General features: G+C 42.3%; 1 protein-coding gene across 2 annotated transcripts; it reads right to left on the bottom strand.

Annotated features, from left to right (window-relative positions):
• Positions 1-1,181: 1,181 nt before the first annotated feature.
• eml2 (EMAP like 2) lies at positions 1,182-19,040 on the bottom strand. Of its 2 annotated transcripts, XM_076976503.1 has the most exons (22): positions 18,819-19,040; positions 15,908-16,093; positions 15,411-15,537; positions 14,397-14,501; positions 10,556-10,584; positions 9,668-9,797; positions 9,262-9,411; positions 8,430-8,499; positions 8,117-8,227; positions 7,673-7,768; positions 6,989-7,123; positions 6,772-6,871; positions 5,110-5,264; positions 3,972-4,097; positions 3,665-3,796; positions 3,309-3,376; positions 3,029-3,117; positions 2,741-2,838; positions 2,549-2,636; positions 2,367-2,462; positions 1,935-2,065; positions 1,182-1,846 (listed from the first exon to the last, which is right to left on the bottom strand). In XM_076976503.1, the coding sequence occupies exons 1-22, from the start codon at positions 18,886-18,888 to the stop codon at positions 1,721-1,723; spliced, it is 2,418 nt and encodes an 805-aa protein (XP_076832618.1). In that variant the 5' UTR covers positions 18,889-19,040; the 3' UTR covers positions 1,182-1,720. The 2 variants fall into 2 exon arrangements, with proteins under 2 accessions (XP_076832618.1, XP_076832619.1); XM_076976504.1 differs by lacking the exons at positions 14,397-14,501; positions 15,411-15,537; positions 15,908-16,093; positions 18,819-19,040 and adding an exon at positions 13,178-13,305.
• Between the last annotated feature and the right edge of the window lie 725 nt (positions 19,041-19,765).

Below are 19,765 nucleotides of genomic sequence, written 5' to 3'. Positions count from 1 at the left end.
TAAAAGCAGGTCTATTTTGAGATGCTTTTGCTTGCATCTTTTCCTAAAGAGCATTTTCACAGGTGGTTGATCCACACAGCTGTTTAAAAAAAAAAGCACCATCTTGTTGCTCAGCAACCAATTAGCATAGATATTTTTCTTCCTCTATGAAGATTACAAGCACTACCCCTGCTAACTGCTCCTCAGGATTTGGGTTGTATGGTTTTTTTTTGGTTGTTGTTTCAAACCACTGTGTCATACACTGCATTTAACACTGAAGAACTCTAAGTTCTGAGTGATCATTTGAAGGCGATCTCCGTTTTGAGGAACTTGGGCAGAATAGTAAGACCCCATGTCAAGTCATGAAGCAGTTGCTTATGCACCTTCATAGATTTATAATTGCTGGAATTAATTGTGAATAAAACTACACCAGCAGTTACTCCTCCCAGCTAACGTTGTGTATGACTGCTCACATAGGACACAAAATGTGTCTGGTGCTCATCTGCACACACTCATTGTGGTTGAATGCCAAATTCACTTTACGTTTAGTGTGGAGTTAGGAAGTGGAAAGGAAGATACTCATGGAATTCCAAATTCCTCCATTGTTAAATAGGAACGATCTGGCTTCCTCTAGTCTGCGACAACACTGGGAGAACTTTTTGATAGCTTTGAACTTCATTTTGAGTAGAAGAGGGAGAATACGAGCGATCACATTTTGTATGTGAGAAATTATGAAGGGACATTCCTGTAAACTCTGGCACATGCTTATTTACATGCATATTTTTGGGAACCCCTATGAAAACATCAGGAAGTAGATTGTTTTAGTGGAAAACTGAGGGTGAATGTTTGTTGTTCAGACTTACTCTATGACCTTTCTAGCTACCTTTATATGTTGGCTGTAAATACAAGAAACGTTGCTCAATCAGTCCCAATAAGGTGCGTCCAGGCCTCACTGCAGAGATAGCACCCTCAGAGATTATAGGACCTGCCTCGGTTTATGGAAGTAGGCAGCACACCACGCACATTGCTCCATTAAAATTAATGGCTTTTTCTGGCATCACGTGATATATTGATAGTTCAAACTAAACTTCCACGTACCCTTCAAATCTTTAAAGCTTACAGCCAGCAACAACAAGGTTATTTGGCATGCGTAATCGCAGACATCTCCCAATTGACATTTGAACAGCTCCTTAAACACGACATGAATACAAGTAGAAACTTTATTAACAAAATGAAAGCAAAGCACATCTCAAGTTCATTTCTAGTTATGCATGAAGAGTTAAGTGCCAGAACATCACCATGTACTTTCCAAATCACATGTACACTCTGACTGCATAATATATATTTTTATGTATGGGCTTCTGCAATGCAAACAGAGGTCAGAACTCTTGAAATAGTTTTAAACAGGCTGAACAGTTAGGGCATGCTTCTCTTTCACCACAAAACCCATCAGTGGTGCATTATCATGATGTACAATAGATTTCAGGTAAAGGGCTGCTAGTAAATTGGACCGGTGTCCCCACTTTTACCTTATTAAATAGTTATTTATGAAAAAGAAAAAAAGAAAGGGAAAAAGACTGGTCCCAGACCAGCAATTAAGGTCACTCGTGTTAAAACATACAGTGATACAGCAGATTATAGACTGACAGGACAGTAGCGGTGCAGGGTAGGCACAGCAGTGCTGCCCTCTAGTGCGGAGGAGGCTACAGTAAATAAGCAGTGAGAGTTGAACAGGAACATTTCAGGCTAGTGCCCATTGAAGGATGCTGGTATCCTTGCCTCCAGTGGAGATGAGGTGACGGTCATTGTGGAGAAAGGCAACGTTGGTCACATGGCTGCTGTGCCCGCCATAAACATGGCTGGGTGCCTGAACAGTTGGAAAAGAGTGCGTTGTACAGAGAGAAAAATTTCTACATGTGTTAATGTGTTTGCAAAGACGAGTGCAGGAAGCTCACCCTCGGCTGGGAACAGGGATTGGAGAACAAGTGCACTTTGCCGAAATCATCGCCAGAGGCAAGCACTCCACGGTCATTTGACCTGCAAACAGCATTGATGTCTGTGCCGTCCGCACCGTCTGGCCAGATGCCTAGCAACATGAGGCAAAGAAAAATATTTTCACAACACAAACCTTCATCTGAGCTCAGCTGCAGACATAGAGGGCTTAATATCATATGAAGAGGAGGATACCCAACTGGAAAAAACCAAATAAATGTAAAGAAGCGGTTGTGAGGTATAGGGTGAGATTTTTTAAAAATCTGATCTTACTTTTACACATTGATGCAGAACTAGCAGGTCTGTGATGAACAACTTTTGCCAAATTTACTTCAATTTAAATGAATGTGAGGGGGTAATAGTGCTATAACTTTGATTGCCGACATTTGACTCACCAAAGACACTGAAACCCAACACACATGTGGAAGTGGCCCATTCCAGGTTGCGAACTACCTCAGTGCTTGTAATATGCTTCCCCGTGGAGGCCTCCCCTTCCAAACAGAGATCGTTCCGATTAGAAAATGGAAATTCAATCTGCGTTACCTTATTACAAAGTCATACTGACAAAGCAACTTACAGAACAAGATCTCATAGTCCCCTGAGTTGGTGACAATATACTGGCTGTCGGTAGACCAGTCTAGATGAGTGACAAAACTGGAATGTCCCTGTATGGGGAGACACGGAGTGGTGAAGAGAAAACAGATGGAGCAGCTGACATACAAGATAAGATCTAAAATGTGACTAAAAAAAAAAGAAAGAAAAGACTCACAGTGCATTTGCCTACACGGCTATATTTTCTCCCATTCTCAGCCACAGCATAGATGTAAACAAAGTTGTCATGGGAACCCACAGCTAGGTATGCTCCATCTAGGAGAGAAAGCGCTGATGTTTAGTGCAAAGTGTAACATGACCAGCACACACACACATTTGAATATCACTGGAAATGCAAAATGGGAGTTTTGCCTGTGTTCATTGCTTTGTATTAATACACCGATCTAAATGCAGTCTTTGTGCAACAAGTGTTCATTGTTAAATAAGTCACGGAAATTCTCATGACCTGGAGAATACTTGACAATGGAGATGATTTCATTGCCATCTGTGTGCATAGTAATAAGGTCTCTGGTGTCAGTGTCCAGCACTACCCACCTAGGATGTACAAAGGTAGAAGATTTTGACACACCAGTCATATAATCAAAACAAGAACTAATAACCAAGTTTCAGCTAACAAAGCAGTATATTTCTTCAAGCATAAGAAGCCCTCCCCCCCAATAATGTATATTGTGACCAGGTCTGTTGTTTTGACTACATCACGAAACCCATGAAATATTCAGTCATACCTTCCAGTCATGGTGCCCACAGCAAGCACACTGCCACTAGGATGGAAGCCCACAGAACGGCTAGGCTCCTGAAGGACACGGACGGACACACACACACACACACACACACACACACACACACACACACACACACACACACACACACACACACACACACACACACACACACACACACACACACACACACACACACACACACAGAACAGCTACAGTGGCATTGCAATAGATATGCAGACAGTTACCAGAAAGTAACTGTAGTTAGTGTCTAGCACACACAAATACAGCCAAATGATAGGCTGCCATGGGTTTGAAATATGTTTTGTGCATGAGAATGATAAACCTCATTCTCCATCAACCTCAATGGCCTTGCTCCACAACGGCTGGTGGGAGGTGGCGTCCCAAAGGTGCACCTGCTTGTCCTGGCCACAGGTGACAAACTGTTCAGTGCTGGGATGCACATCCAAGCCCCAAAGTTCATCTGTGTGACCCTGCAGAGAGAACACAGAAATAGAACAGATTACAATAAAAAGACATGCAGGCTTTTTTTGGGAATATTATTAGAGCTATAACAACATTTCATCAAGTAGATTTGTACAGTACAGTACAGAACAGTACAGTTCAGCTCTTTCAGGTTTTCTGCACTCATCTTTTTTTCAGCCATACCTGAACAATAGGAGAGAGAGAACCAGAGAAGGAGCCTTGCAGGATGACGTTTCTAGTTGACCCCACAAACAACTCCTCTCGCCGTCCTTCGGCTATGGTGCGCACGGGGCCAAAGGCTTCGGGAACCTTCAGCCGGATGGAAAAATAGCAGCGTTTGTGTCTGGAAGGCATCTCACTGATACAAAGTTTGTAACTTTCTGAGCCAGACGTCTAAAATGCACTTTTAACATAAGGTATTGTCTTAAAGCCGCTATACTTGCTGGGTAAAAGATGAAAGTAAAGCCCTGAAACCGCTTTCCCTTGAAACTGGATACAAAAATAGGCTACAAAAATCTGGTTGCCATAAAAACAGAAGCTGTTGCATCATTTACAGGCCTATGCATGAATGCCCTTCTGTGTAGTCTTAAATGCAGCAACTGACATTTGCTAATATAATTAGCAAAGGTTAAATGCACGAGGAAGTCTCAGATTAAACCTGCCTTCATTGAAGTTTAATTCACACCCATATCTAACTCTACCATTAATTCTGGAACATATTCTCTGGAAAAATACCCCTGATTTAGAACAACAAAAATCACACTGCCACTGGATTAACTACAAAGGAGTTGGAGAGGGGGGGAAATGAGATATAAGGGCTAGTTTTCAGCAGGATGAGCCAGTGGTTTAAGTCTAATGGCTTTGTTTACACTTGCATTGTTTCAATGGAAAATCTTCATATTGGGTCATGAAAGGACAAGAACACTCTTGTGGAATCTATAAGCAACTGTCTTTAAGAATAAATATTTATTTGCAATAAAGTTGTATTAAAAAATTACAGCACTGTTTGAACATAGTTAATTTTTAAACACTGGGATTCCTCATAAGAGTCTATGATCAATCAACTGACATTCTTAAATACAGTATAAAGATTACATTTATTCTGAGGCTAGAAAGAAAACCTTCAGGACCCAATGTTTGTAATATGGAAATTATATATATATATATATATATATATATATATATATATATATATATATATATATATATATATATATATATATATATATAACATGTAAATATGATCATATGACAAATATGGTCATAAAGTGAACTCGTTGACCTGGAAATGTGCACTCTGTTTGTCTTTCTACAGCCATACCTCCATTTCATTCCGTTTGCGGTATTCGTGATCCCACAGCACCACCTTGCGGTCCTTCCCTCCCCCGGACACAAGCGTGCCGTCCTTCAGCACACACACAGAGAAGATCCCACCTTCATGGGCTGCTGCCACCATCTGGCTGATCCTGTTACCACCTGTCCATCAGACTTTGCCGTTAAATTGTTCCTCACAAGGAAGGAGATATTACTTCATGATATGACATGAAATTCAAAAATGACTGGTGTGATTTTGGTCCTGTTTTGCATAAATTTAATCATTTTTGCTGATTGTTCAATTTTTGGAATTCACCCTCATCTCAGTGTACGTGAATTCACTGCCGATTATGCATCATGCCACAGACACCCGTCAGCAGACTCTGCATACCTGAAGCAGATTAAACGCTCTGGAGTGCTGCACTTCCTGACAAACTGATCTCAGAGCATTAGAATTGGGGTGTTTCCCTCCCAGCCAATCACAACCCACACGGTAAACCCCCCCCCCCCCCCCCCCTTCCCCAGGGCAGTGTGCTCAGCACCCACATGTGATGCTTTTCCACCCACCCGTGCACAGTACCAACACAGGCCTCAAGTTCACTTCTGACTCTGCGGTGATGAGACTAACAGCATGCAGCCTGGGGCACAGACTACAGCTGAGCAGAGCAACTATTTCTTCCTTTTTAATGGCAGGTCTGGCGAGTGGTAGGCTATCGGCTTCAAGTACCAGGGACTTGGATTAGCGTTCAAGAGTCTGAGTCTTAAGAATGACAAACATTTGGCTAGCACTTATCTCTTCAGCATTTCTTAGAACATTTAGAATTAAAGAACTAGCAGCAGTGAGAATAATACACAGAGAACCAGGCTAAATGACAATTCGTTTTCAGTCAGTAATGAGAGATCACAACATGTTTTACAAGCATGTGCTGCCTCACATTAGCTTTAAAAGAAAGAGCAAATCACGTGTGATACAGTTCATACAAGGAATTATATAAAAAAGATTTCAGTTTAAGTAATGTATTCCTGAACAGGGTTCAACTGAAGAACATGTTGTTTTAGGGCATCTCCTTTAACCCAATCTTATCCTAATTTAGGTGCTGAATATATCCACAAGCTAATCCTCCCACATTACATAAAACGGGCAACTGTGAATGACAAACGTTGGTAACCTAAGAGACGGCTGCAGTCGCCATGGCCGCACTGAACAATACAGAGCGAGAGAAACAAGGCCATCCTTCACACCCACAGAAAAGGGCAAATGATGCTCTCATAGACTTAAAGAAGCCGATCTGGCCCCTTGAGCGCTCTCCAGAGACACTGTGGAGAGTGTTCTCACCAGCAAAAGTATACTGTGGCACAACAATTGCCTCGTATCCAACTTCTATTGCTGTTATCACGGCCTGCAAAAATCTATTCAATCTATTTATTGTGATGTTTTTATAAAATTATTTTAACAGTCACATACAACCTGTACCCTGTATTGTTTCTGTTTCTGTTCGGCGTGCCACATCCCTTCTATGTTATTCTGTCCAATTAGGCCCATATATCATGTAACACAGTAAGATCATCTTTAAGATCATCTGAATTCTTTGAATTATGAAGGGTATTCATCACATGAATGCTATCAGATGCATACAGCTATGCCAGTAAAAGTTCCTTAAAGACTAACCTTTAGCCCAGATGTAGATGTTTCCACTGGAGTCTCCCGTGATTGCGTCTCCATTCTCAGCGAAGGCGACACACAGCACATACTTGGGTTTCTCGTGTTTCTGAAAAACATGTCGAACGATTGCTCAAAGTCTCCATAAAACATTTACACCTGTTTAGAAAAGCTAAACAAAACTTTTCAGAAGAAACTAGAGAATACGTTTTGAGAGGCCACCAACCTCAAACAAGCCTTGGCGCTTGGTTAAAGTGTTCCCCTCTACAGTCCAGAAATTGAGGTGAGACTTCCCACAGGTGACAATCAGGTTGGCCTCCATGGGGTGGAAGACCGCCCCCAGCACAGAATCATTGGAGCACTGTATGGTGGATAGGACACGTGTAATACAACACTTAACAATCCTCGAATTTTCAATCAAGAGAAAGTCATTCTAAAAAGCTTTCTTATTCCAACTAATCTAAGTGCAATCTCTTAATATAAACCCAAAGTAATGAAGCGCTCCATTTTTTTGGTCAAGTTGTGGACTCATAAGCAAACTAGTTTAAAATCCAATTCTTTTTGTTTAGTTTAATGCACCAAAGAGCCATAAAAGCACTCATTTCTGCTCTAATGAACGCTGAGTGAAGGCAACGCTTGCTCAACACGCCGTAGCTATGCTGGGAAATGGCGTGCCGTATTACCTTCGCCACAAACCACAGCACTCAGTGTAGCTCGCAGCAGCAACCACTTTGCATTCATTACTTCCCAGTTCAGGCCAACATATGGCAGCTCAAGCGTTTTCTCATCCTTTACTGTTATTGCTATTACATACTGCCACAAATTGTTCGGGTCCAATGTCTCGTGATAGACAGGTGGCTTGGGATTTCTCTCCTCTCGCACAGAAACGTCGTCAACCTGTCGAGCTCACCTTCACATCGGCAAGCTGCTTCTCTTTCTGCCAGTCCCAAACAGACAGGATGTGGTCATTTGCATCATCAACAGCACACAAGTGTGCGCCGCCGTTCTGTAAATATGGAGAGAATTGCCGGTTTTTATCCATTCACACACAAACCAGATCATCTTCAGGATGCTTTCAGTCGCATGCCTCTCCCAAGCCATAATCACATCCAGAGGTGTATAATCCAGGTTCAGAAAGTAAAAGTCCTCACCAGGATTTTGCTCAGGCTTCCTGGATTGTGTTGATTCCACTCATTTTACCTGGATTGCACTAATTAGAAAATCTAGCAAGCTTGAGCAAAATCTTGGTGAGGACTTTTACTTTCTGAACCTGGATTATACACCTCTGATCACATCACATTTACAGTACTGACCTACATTTTATCAGGGAGGTAAATGTTCAAATTTAACATACCGACTTGGAGAAGGCCACGCAGGTAACGGCGCGGTCAAACACACCCATCCCGATCACATGCAGCGTGTTCAGACTCACGGAGTCCCACACTCGAACGTGCGGTGGCAGCAGCTTATGGAAGAAATCGCATTCGTTCAGACCTCACTCCAAAACTTTATTTTCATATATAAAACATCAGCCTGCTCATACGTGCTTCTGGAGGCGTTCATTTTGTAAAATAGGAGTAGATTTGTTGATTCGTTTCGCCGCTGAGCGAGATGAATCTGAGGCGAATGAATCAGTGCTTCACAAAAGCAGAGCGTAAACACCTCACCTTGCCGTCTTTGGATGTTCCCGCGACTTGTCCTGTCGCTATGGTGACCATGTCTGGGTGGACGGCCAAACTACAAAGAGAACATTGTCATGGTCAGGGCCGAGCAGCAGAGACTCTTGCCCCCTCTTCAGAAGAACCAAACCGGTCCTGATCCAGACCGTCCTGGCTCCACTGTAGATCTTCCTTGTTCCACTTTTAAATAAATCCATTAAAGAACTTTTTTTTTTTTTTAACAAACTGTGAGAATGATTCAGAAAACTATGAGGAGTTTGTAAGCAATATAAAATATTTCTGTTGTAGAATCAACTTCAGACACACATGCAAAACATGAACATTTTGAACACATAATAGACAGTGTCTATTGTGCTGTGCTGGCCAGATAAGCCATGGATTTGCATTACAAAATCGTATCGAGGCTTCATTCACAAAAAATATAGTCCTGAATACACAGCAGTCTTGGTATCAGTGTGCGTCTATTTGAATACAGCACAGGAATAGATTATCTAGCAGATTGGGACTTGGTGAAAGACGTCAGGAGTAATAGCAGGACTAGTCCTTGTCAAGGAAAATGACTTGCGGAACCAGATTAACTTCTTCCTGTTTGGTGTGCATATATAACATATAGACTAAAAACTGGACCTTAGCCAATCAAGAGGTTTGATTAAATGTATATAAAAGAAGGTGCATTAGTTAATTTGTGCATGTTATGGCATGCGAGTTTTTTTTCCCCCTCTAGCAGATTACAAACTGACAAAATGTACTATAATGCTGCGTGTAGGCCATCCTTAGTCTGCAATGGCGAGTAGGGCCTGCAGGGGGAGCTGTTGGTCACCATTTGACGTCGTCGTTGTGGCCCAGGTAGTGCCTCTGTTGCTGTTCCTCCACACTGTACAGCACCACCACGGAAGCGTTGAAGTAAACGATCTCTCCCGTGGGCAACAGGAAGAGGTTGGAGCGGCAGTCGCGGCCTCTGTAGCCATACCTGCCCGACTGGGTTAAAGAACATGAGGCCAGGCTGTTGCTAAGAACCAGGGGTCCTAAAACCATTTCTATTTAGCATGCGAATAGGGGGACGCATATAAAGCGAACAGCTTGAATTGAAGTAGGGACGAAAACATGTCGAGGAGAGAATATTAAAGTGTTTAAGGCATTCATAGCACTTTAGGCCCATTACAGATGCCTAAAACGGGTAATAAAAACCACACACAGTATACGTTTCCACGACGCGTGAAGGATACACCCACTGGAGTTTGAGCTTGCGCTCCGGCAGCGCCACCTTCTGGTCAAGGCTGTAGCTGTCCCTCCGCTGGTCAGGAATGTGCATGGTGACTGGTCGTCCCCGCAGAAACATCCTCACATATCCGTCCTCTGTTCAGCAGAAGACACGTGTGCCACTTAGCAGAGCAAGCACTTTACCCCTCCTCACTGACATTTACACCAAACTATTGGCAGATGTAATGTAGGCCTAATGATAAATATGAAAATAATGTAATGTATTTTTAACATTGAACATAAATATAATTTGAACTAGAAACAAAGTAAGTACGGTTCACTGGACGCTAATAGTGTTTCATCCTACATGTTTCCCTCATGGCACTCATCTGAAATTGGCACAATATTGTCAGCCAATCAGCCTGGTTTACAAGTGACTTTGGACTATCTTTCAGGCCCTCTATGTAATCCTCTGTACAGAGGATCTTTGTAATGGACTAGGAAGAATCACATACAAGGGATGGTTACCTGACTGAATTTCTATTGTTTTTCCATGCCAAACATCCAGAGTTCATTTATTTTTCATGTTTGTGCCAGGTAGAAGTGAAACGATAAAACAAAACTGGCTTAAATATTTATGGGAAACAAACTCTGAGGTATCATTACTGATTCATTAATGCGTAACACCGTTTGCTCGTTGTCAGGCCAAAATCGCATGAAGAGGCAGGCAGGTGCACTAGATACCAGCCACCAGTCTGGCACTGTAGCAGCAGTACATCTGACTCCTCCTGCTATTTGCATAAGGCACTGACAGTAGTGTCAATATATGATGGAGCCCAGTGCTAGGACTGGTCTGACAACCCCCAGCATACGGATTCAAGGTCGAACCAGAGGCCTACAGTCCACAGACTTACCAGCATTGAAAGTACACTCTTTGGTTTTACTGAAAGGAAACAAGACAAAGCATATTAGTCATGTTAGCATTACACAATCATGTCACATACTTTAATTCTAAAGCTCTTGTGAATTTTAAGGTTCTTTAAAATTTAAAATCTAAGATCGCAGTATCATTGCCAAACTGTCAACGTAGTTCTGCAACAGTTACAAATAAGAGCTAGCCAGGTTTTATCGATGGTGTTTTACGGTAGGATGAATAATTTAGCAGGCTCATCCTGTGCTGAGTCTGCTGCTCTAAGGCCCCATTCATAATGTGCCAACGTGCCGGGTACACGGTGAGGTGCGATAACGGGGCAAAGGGTCAAGGAGAGCTGCCTCCGACATTCACCAGCAATATCTATATGATAATATCCAGGTCTGTGGGGAAATTAAGAAGGCACATGAAAGTGCTTTGGAAGACTGCCTTGCACGGAGACAGACAGGCAAACAGACAGACACACATGCACTTTTAGCCTATTATTATTATTATTGTGTGTGTGGGTGTGTGTGTGTGTGTGTGTGTGTGTTTGTCTGACATTACAGGTGATATCCTAGAGCTCGTGTGTCAATCAAAAAGTAATTATGAAATCATTTTTTGCATAATAAAACAGGTTTTCATAAATACAAAATCACAGTAGAAATAAAAAGCACCCAGTAAATCAGCATTGCAATATTAAAGATGTTAGCCGCTAGTTACCGTTTAGGAGATTTTGTTTTTAGACCACTTTAGACTAAAGAAGGTTCTCTCGAAGTTAACATTAACAAATCCCAGGTGTCTTTAAACAAACATAAAAATGCATCTACTGACAGAGCAGGGGATGATGTGCCTTTACATGAAAACACAAGGTGTGGGTGGTGACACACAAAAACTTACAATGGACCAACAGAGTGTGTTGCCAGATTCAGATCTATTTTGAAAAGATTTAATCAATCAATTAATCAAATCTTCACTCAAAACAGGCCCCAAAGAAGCCACCATCCATCCCAGTTACGGTACACCACACGAGTGATGCAAAACAGATGTTGCAGCATAAAACTGTAGTAAGATTTTTTACAGCAAGGTACCACAAAGTGGTCGGCATGTAGAGCATTTCAGGATCAGCTGAAGACAGCTGACATAGTGAAGAATAAGCCATTAATATTCCAATTTGTCATCAAATGGCAAAGAATAAAAAATTGTTTACAGGTTTACTTTCAGGTTATAGCACACGACTGGCAGAAAAGAGCCGGGAATAGTGTAATTTCCTAAACTCAGTAGTAGGGTCATAAATCTTCTGATATAATGAATCTCGTGTCACTACAAAGTGTAAGCACATCTGATTTCTGTTGTTATTATGAGGACCTTAATATGCTCTGTCTCAGATTAACCACATATACGTAGCGCTGTCTAATGTCAAAGCATTATGCAGTGGCGTACAAAGAAAACAGAGCACAAATGTAGAAGTATACAATATTTCTGCAGTGCATTGTAGTGCCATATTTAGTAGCTCTACAACAATACTAATAAAATACTAAACAATATTCCAACAATATACTAAAGGGTACAACAACAAATCTTCAAACTCTTTTTTTAAACAACAGAAAACCCATTCTAACTGAAAGCAGCTACACAAGTCCCAACATTTCAGCCAGGAGTGTGCTGCTTCAGGCACAACGCAATCTCTGATTTGCAGCCAGTGAGGGTGTCGTGAAGTAGGTCGATGAAGTGATTATGCTTAATGCGTGTGGATAGAGGGGAACGGGTAGATGAGGGGGCAATTACTCTGCACACAGTGCTGCATCAGCAGTCCAGTATGGAGTCTGTGGACCATCATGGATCTTACACGCGCATCTTTCAACCTGCGTCTCCCAATACTAATAAAAGCAAGATGGAAATGGGGAACATACTTTTGTTCCCCCATGACCACTCAAGCATACTAAAACAAGTCCCGAAGTTACTCAATGCAGTCAAATGAGTTATCAACCACAGAGAAGGATTTTACAACCACCAACAGGAAGCTCCTGTATTTAATTTTCTAAAACGCGGGGGAGGCAGTCCCATAAACACAGACAAAACACTGAATGCAAAACCACACAGACAGTGGCGTACAGTAAACTACCACACTGAAGTCTCAAGATAGCCTGTTTACTATCTTGTAACAAGGTGTGTTGGAACATGAAATGTACTATTTTTATGTACTCAAAGAAGAGTTGCGTAAAGTTTCTGAAAGATCTTTCTCATACTATGAGAATGAATGGTACAAAAAGAAAATGAAAGATGGCTTCACAAATCTGTGACAGCAGGTTTGAATGAGAAATGGTTAACTCCCTTTGGAAAGGCGTGGATTACACTCCGTTAGGAATGGGTTTGCATGTTTTGACTGCAGCTCTGTCTAGCTCTGAAATCCTCACCTTTGGATTCTCAAAGCATGTACAACAGGTTTGTATTTGGTCATATATAAGCAATTATGAATGACATACCAATAACCTTAACCTACTTTAACACCATCTAATACAACAGCAAAAATCCACAGATTTTGAAGAAGCTACCATTCAAGAGTAATCTGAAACTTGAAAAACGCAAACTGTCAAATGCAAAACAGAAATAATGATAGGTTTACCTGGGTGCTTTCTTCATGTTGTTTTACTTTAATGTAGTAGCACTAGCAGGACTTTGCAAACAGAGACCGACAGGCAACAGACCAGTTCCTTGTTTGAGAGGACTTAAGCACAGAAGGCGTAGGACCCTCTCCAGCCAATAGCACCACACTTCCTCAAATTACATGACTGCCCCTTTCCATTTGACCACACCCTCCGGTACTTCAGTGCAGTACCTTACCGGTGGTGAGAGTAAACTATTGAATGGGTGTTGGCCAAACCACAGTATAGAATTTCTATGTTATTCAAAGCTTTATGACAAAGCACCTTATATTATGGTTTTTCTACTGAATTGTCTATATTATCTACTACTCAAGTCATTTGCAGGTGCTCTGGTAAATTTGTTTGTTGTGATAGTTACAGCATTATCTGCCAAGCCCACGTAAACTGGTTTGTGAAATCTGATCACCAACCAAGGCTTTCTGTTACCAAACCACGTCACTTTTATTGTCAACATTGGGTCTAAGTGAATATGAAAACAGCTAGGAACACCTGCCGGGAAGCTGTTCACAATGAGGCAATTACAGTATCTTTAGAGAGAGAGTAGTCCTCTGTTTTTCGAACAAGTGTTTCAGCTCAGCTGACCCATGCTAGCTGGTAATTAAACCAGTGGGAGTGTATTTGGGTCACATCTTTGTCAGTATCCAGTATACCGTTTATACGTAATAGATGCCTGATTGTGTCTTGCCACTCTGCTATTGCTGTACTTTACTGCCAAAGGCATGTTTTGCTGAATCAAAAGAAGTCATCAGAGTGTAAACGTGAAGTGAACCAATAGAAAAGAAGCATATAATGCAAGATTAACACTCTGCAGGACTGCTGATCTTAGCTCTGGACTCTTAATCCCACTGGCATGGGGTGGCCGGTCTATATTTACCCATCGTGACTTGTACAAGCACCAGGGTAATACAGTGGAGTCAGCATGAGGCCTCAGCAAAGAGGCCAGCTGTGCATGCACTGTGTATGCCGCCACACTTTTAAGGAAATATGGTTGAAAAATGATTGTCATTCATATCCAGGAAAGATGCACACAGTGCATTCTGCCTCTCCTATTATGGACAAGAAACCATAGCAAAGCAGGACGGATCCGTGTGGCTGTTTTGTCGATGCTAATAGCGTCACCCTGATTCTTCCTTGTTAGCGGAAAGAAAAAAAGATGAAGCTGAAATGTGGGAGAGCTACCTGTCTCTTTTGGCACAGGTAGAGCTGCTGGAGGAGGTGGTTCTGCTGCGTGAGTCTGCCATCTCCTTCCTGGTTGTGGACAGGCGCTCTGTGGACATGCTCTTCCTGACAGACGATGGGAGACAACAGAGGCCAGGCAGGCAGGGCATGGCAGAGAGCCCATGTTTAATTCAACAGGTTGTGAGAGCAGGAGAAAGACGGCATGAAAGAAAAACAAGCAACAACAACAAAAGGGCCCAGAAAGAGTATATGAGGAGGGAAGGGACAAAAAACAACTTCATCCTGCAAAATTTGAAAACCTTTAAAAGTTTATTTTAAAGGCGTTAATATTGTTTCTAACCTCGCTCATAGGTTTGCTATCTAAGGCATCATGATCATTTGAATTTGAAATGGTAAGACCTTATTATTTAGTTACCAAAGAGGAAGCAGAGGTTTGCATATTAAAACACATCAGATCCTATACGTCTGATGGCTGTCAGAGGGCCGACAGGCCTTTCATGCACATTCAGTTACTCAGTACTGCCATCTTGAGGCGATCTAAAAATAACACATCGCTGACGTAATAGAACAGTAACATTTACTGTATCTAATGTACAAAATTATAATATAAAAATGTATAGAAAATATAAATGAAGAAGTAAGAATACATGAAACAAATATTGTTAAAATATATATAAAAGGTATATCTCAACAGATAATTGATAATTTATGAATTGCTCTTCATAAAAATAAATACAAACCACAAAAAAGATTTTAAAGGCACTGTAGGGCTATATATATGGCACTGTAGGGCACTGTAGGATACTATATTGCTTGTAACTACCACTGACATCTTGGCCTTTAGATAATGAGTATAACAATGAGTTTGAACACTATAGATCAAATGGCACAGGGAGGTTCACTTTACAACAGCTTAAATTAGTTTACTGTTGTTGACATTAGTTTGCTACTGTTGTCAGATAACTAATTTATTGAGGTTTTTATTTTTTCAGGCCAGGTGAACAGATGTCTTACCTTTTGATGGACATTATTACCTCCTTTTTAGGAGAGGAGGGGGAGGATGGGAAGCCGCCCAACCTTTTCTGCTGAATGTAGCCGTTGGTCATTGGCTTAGGTGGAAGAGCTTGGAGTATCTGACGAACTGTAGGTGGAAATAGAGCAACAGGGGAAGCTCAGGTGTGATAAGCAAATGAACACATCACACGCTCCAGCCTTTATGTTCCCACTACGCAGTAATGTTTCTGATAAGCAACAACAGCAGACTTGTAGATATGGCAATGAAGCTACTTAATCAATAACTACTGAACTACTGAACAGAACAAAAAACAATGCCAATGCCCCCCCCCCCCGGTCGTAACACATGACGCTGCCTTACAAAGCGAGATGACGGCAGACCAGATCCGGTCCCACGCCGGACCAGGCCCCACTCGTAAGCTCTCGTTAGAGGCCGACAGCACAGGGTGGGGCATGGCATGGGTGGGCGTGGCCGACCTTTGGTGGGCGTGGCTAACCTTTGGTGGGCGCGCCTTTCCGGCTGCTGGCCTGAGTGAGCTCCTCGCAGCAGCCCAGCCGGCGTAGCGCGTCGGCCAGCGCCGCCTTCAGCAGCTGGATCTCGTCCTCCTGCAGCTGGACCCGCTGCTCCAGGTGGGACAGGCGATCGTCCATCTCCATCCCGCTCCCCGCGGACACATGGTCGTCTGGGGAGGACAGGCAGGGAGCAGGAGACAGACTAAGACAATTGGTCCCTTTCGCCAGCCATCCAGACACTTTCAAATCAGAGCTGTCTTTTGTCCAAGAACCCATTTAATCTGTGTGACTGGAAAGCGGAATAAACATGCCTTTGTATATGGACATCTTGTCAAAAGATGAACAAACAAAACTTCTATCAATCAACAAATTAGTTGTGAATGAAATGCTTGGACACGAGGCTGAAAACAATGGACAGTGTTGTAAATGTTTACCCAAATGATACTGTGTATATCATGTAATTAAAACATACTGTGAGCTGGTGCCTATATCTACAACACGGTGGCTAATCTACGTTCAGTATTGCTCGAAAACAAACATTTAGCACATGGGACACTTACTGGAGGTCACTAATTCCTGACAACAATGGGGAGACAGTAACAGTAATGCTGATTCATCCAACACAACAAGAGGCTGATTCAAATACAGAAAATGCAGTAAAACATACACAGCATCATTTCTATTCCTTATAACTATGCATTTCATCATCTTTCACATTTTAGGTCAGAGAGAGGGTGAATGAAATCAAACAAACAAAAAACAGAGAACACGGTAGCTGCAATTCAGCTGTTCAACTGCATGTCTAATGCCCTTGTAATACGACTGCTAACACACGACACACACAACCTCGCCCCACCTTCAGCAGGTGGCAAGCATGTCAAGTGAAAACATTGAAACTAAAGGGACAGAAGTCAAGGTGAGAGGGTTGGAGGGGGAGGAGGGTCAGAGAAGAGGAGATGGTGATGAAGGAGGACAAAAGAGGAGGTCTGGAGGTAACCGTAGGCTCGAGCACAGCTCACTAAAATATTCATAGAGAGGCGACTCCGTGTGGCTTGCCTTCCCCTCCTACCTGCCATGCCTGTCAGGACCTCGCTCTGTCTGCCAGTCCGTCACAGACAGCCCGTAGCGCTCTGCTCCACTACTTCCCACTCTAGGGGTTTCCTAGGGGTGCTTATCTGCTGCTGCTTTCTCTCTCACCCTCCTCCTCCTCACTCCCTCCTAACCCGACCCCTCCCTGCCCCTCCTAATCCTCTCTGTGCCATCTGCAAAGAGGAGCGCTGTGTGGTGTAACGGGACACTTCCTCTTCCAGTCATCCGTCCGTGCTGCATGCGTTTAGCCGGCGCTGCCCGGGAGGTGGAGAGGCCTGGCTCTGGTCCAGAACTTCCCTGATGCAGTGAGTGGGCGTCACCAGGAAGTGTTGTGATCAGCAGCCTTCATCGATACAGCACTGTGACGTCACACCTCCGGGCTCCATTCACTGATATATCTCAACGTTCACTTTTAAAGAGGGAACGCAGGCATTCTAACTGTTAAAACCCATAATCTCGTGTATCATCCCAGTATTCTGTGTGTAAAGAATAATGTTCCAGTGGCCAGTCAACATATAACTCACTGGCACAAATCCCCATTGTTGCTTGCATCTCATCAGTATCATTTTACACTGACACATCTCACTGACCGTCCATCTGTCATTCAACTAAACCATCTGTTACAATGATGCAATACTTCCACTGGTTGACACGTAGAGCCTAAGAACCACCACTAACATCGGTACATTCATATTTTCACAAATATCTCATTGTTAGGGAGTTTTTATGTTGTTGTTGTTGGCTTGGCTGGTTTTTATATTAGTTGTTAGAACATCTTAAGGATGAAGTGAAGCTTGAGAATGCTTAAAATGATGAGGAGACACAGCACTGAACCCAGGCAGGTGGTGCACTGACTTGGCAAGAAAAGCAAAGATCTCATGGTGATCAGTCAGCCTCCTTCAGAGCTCCATTAAGATATTTTATGTTGGCGAGTAAGAAGCATCACAACCACTTCCACACACTGTCCTCTGGATTAAGGAATAGTTTTAATTGAGAATGTTGCACTGGAAACTTAAAATTAAAATGTTATTTCAATAAGCAACAATACAATGAATGTTGCCAATGAGCCAATATTATGACGGATATGCTTCTGTGTATAAATATTTCAGGGTTAGGCTGAATTCTACATTCCTACATGCCTAACAGCATAACATCCCCCCCTATCTCACATGCAGACATTTATACAGAGAATACTGTATAAATATTGTGTAACTGGATACAAGGGCAGTTTCAATTTAAATAGCAGACACTATGTAGAGCCAATCACAGGCAAGTGAAAAAAGCTTGTAGGCCTATGTCACGTATAGACTAAGTCACATGACCTAGAAATTACATCATCAATTGATCTAACGTTGAGGGTTTTACTAATTTTACCAAAACATCTGGCTTGAAATAATTTTATCATTTTACCTGGTGGAACAAGAATGAGACTTTTATTTTCTAGCCACAGGGCAGGATATCAACAGCCAGCCTCCAAAGCGACAATAATGTGCAAATACGTTATTTACAAATAACTTACCCCAAAATAATATTTAAATGTAGATGTAGCCTATAACACATATTTAATATCGAACAATATCTAGTGCTGTATTTGTCAACGGGTTGTATGGTGTAAAGCAAGCTTACAGTCTGAGCATGGCTCAACATACAGTATGTCAGTGCTCTAGGAATATTATCATGCAATGTGGCGTTTGGCTGCGCACCTGCACACGTATGTGTGTGACAGGGATACGGACCCCACAGAACAAAGAATACGCGGCGGTATCTTCATTATAAACGCGAAAAGACAGTCGATGTCAAACTTACCGTTGTAATACCGTAGAAGAAGGGAGCTTGTATCACACAGGTTGCCACATGATGCTATTCTTTCCGACATTTCTTTCGCTTTCTCTCAGAAAAAAACCTGTTCTCGACAAACCCCTACCTTGCAATAACAAATGTCTGTCTGCCACTTTCTTAACATCCGGGGGGGAACCTCCGACACCTTTGCAGCCTCCGCTGATACCTGCTCCGCGTTACTATGACAACAGCCTCACCGACGAGTCCTGCACCCAGATGAAACACGAGGACTCGTTTCCCTTTGCAGCCGACTGAGTGTGTTCGCACCTGCGCGTTTCCTGATACGATACATGGATACATAGTCAAATTCATGTCCCCCTGGAGATAACACTACATGTGATTAATTACCTGTTTGCCTCGCAAGGATCATTCCTGCGATCAGCTGGAAATAGACTAGTTAACATCGGTTTATTGTTTCTAAAAGAACCTTTAATTATTATTTTTAATTATTATAAATACTGGTATAGTTGTCTCGCGAAAGACAAATGTGTAAATGAAGGAAGATTTACGTTTAGTTAATAGTTAAAAGAAACGAGCAGTTCGTTGTTGAGAATGATACAATTGCGTTATGTAGTGGCCACCAGGTGGCAGTGTTGTCCTTGTACCTAGACCAAGTTCTTCAACCTGCATTATTTGTATTGAGACACAAGGGCTTGCTCAATAATCCCCTCATTTCAGTAATATTGAATTAAATTGATTCGATTACCTTGGTACATCAATTCAGTGAATCAAGACCAAAGATCGGCAGTAGGAAGGAAAGAAGGCTGCAGGAGAAGAAATAGTAGACGTTTATTATATTTTTATCGGCTATCTACATCAGAAGAGGGCGAATTCGCTGGTTGATACTGTCAGTGCGTTCACACTGCATGTAAATACGCGACCAAAGCACGTTTGCCGTTAATTTGTTTGTTTGT

This window comes from Brachyhypopomus gauderio, chromosome 16 (genome assembly GCF_052324685.1).
Source record: "Brachyhypopomus gauderio isolate BG-103 chromosome 16, BGAUD_0.2, whole genome shotgun sequence".
NCBI lineage: Eukaryota > Metazoa > Chordata > Actinopteri > Gymnotiformes > Hypopomidae > Brachyhypopomus > Brachyhypopomus gauderio.
Note: the sequence above shows the minus strand (reverse complement) of the source record. Positions and strands in the feature narration are given on the sequence as shown.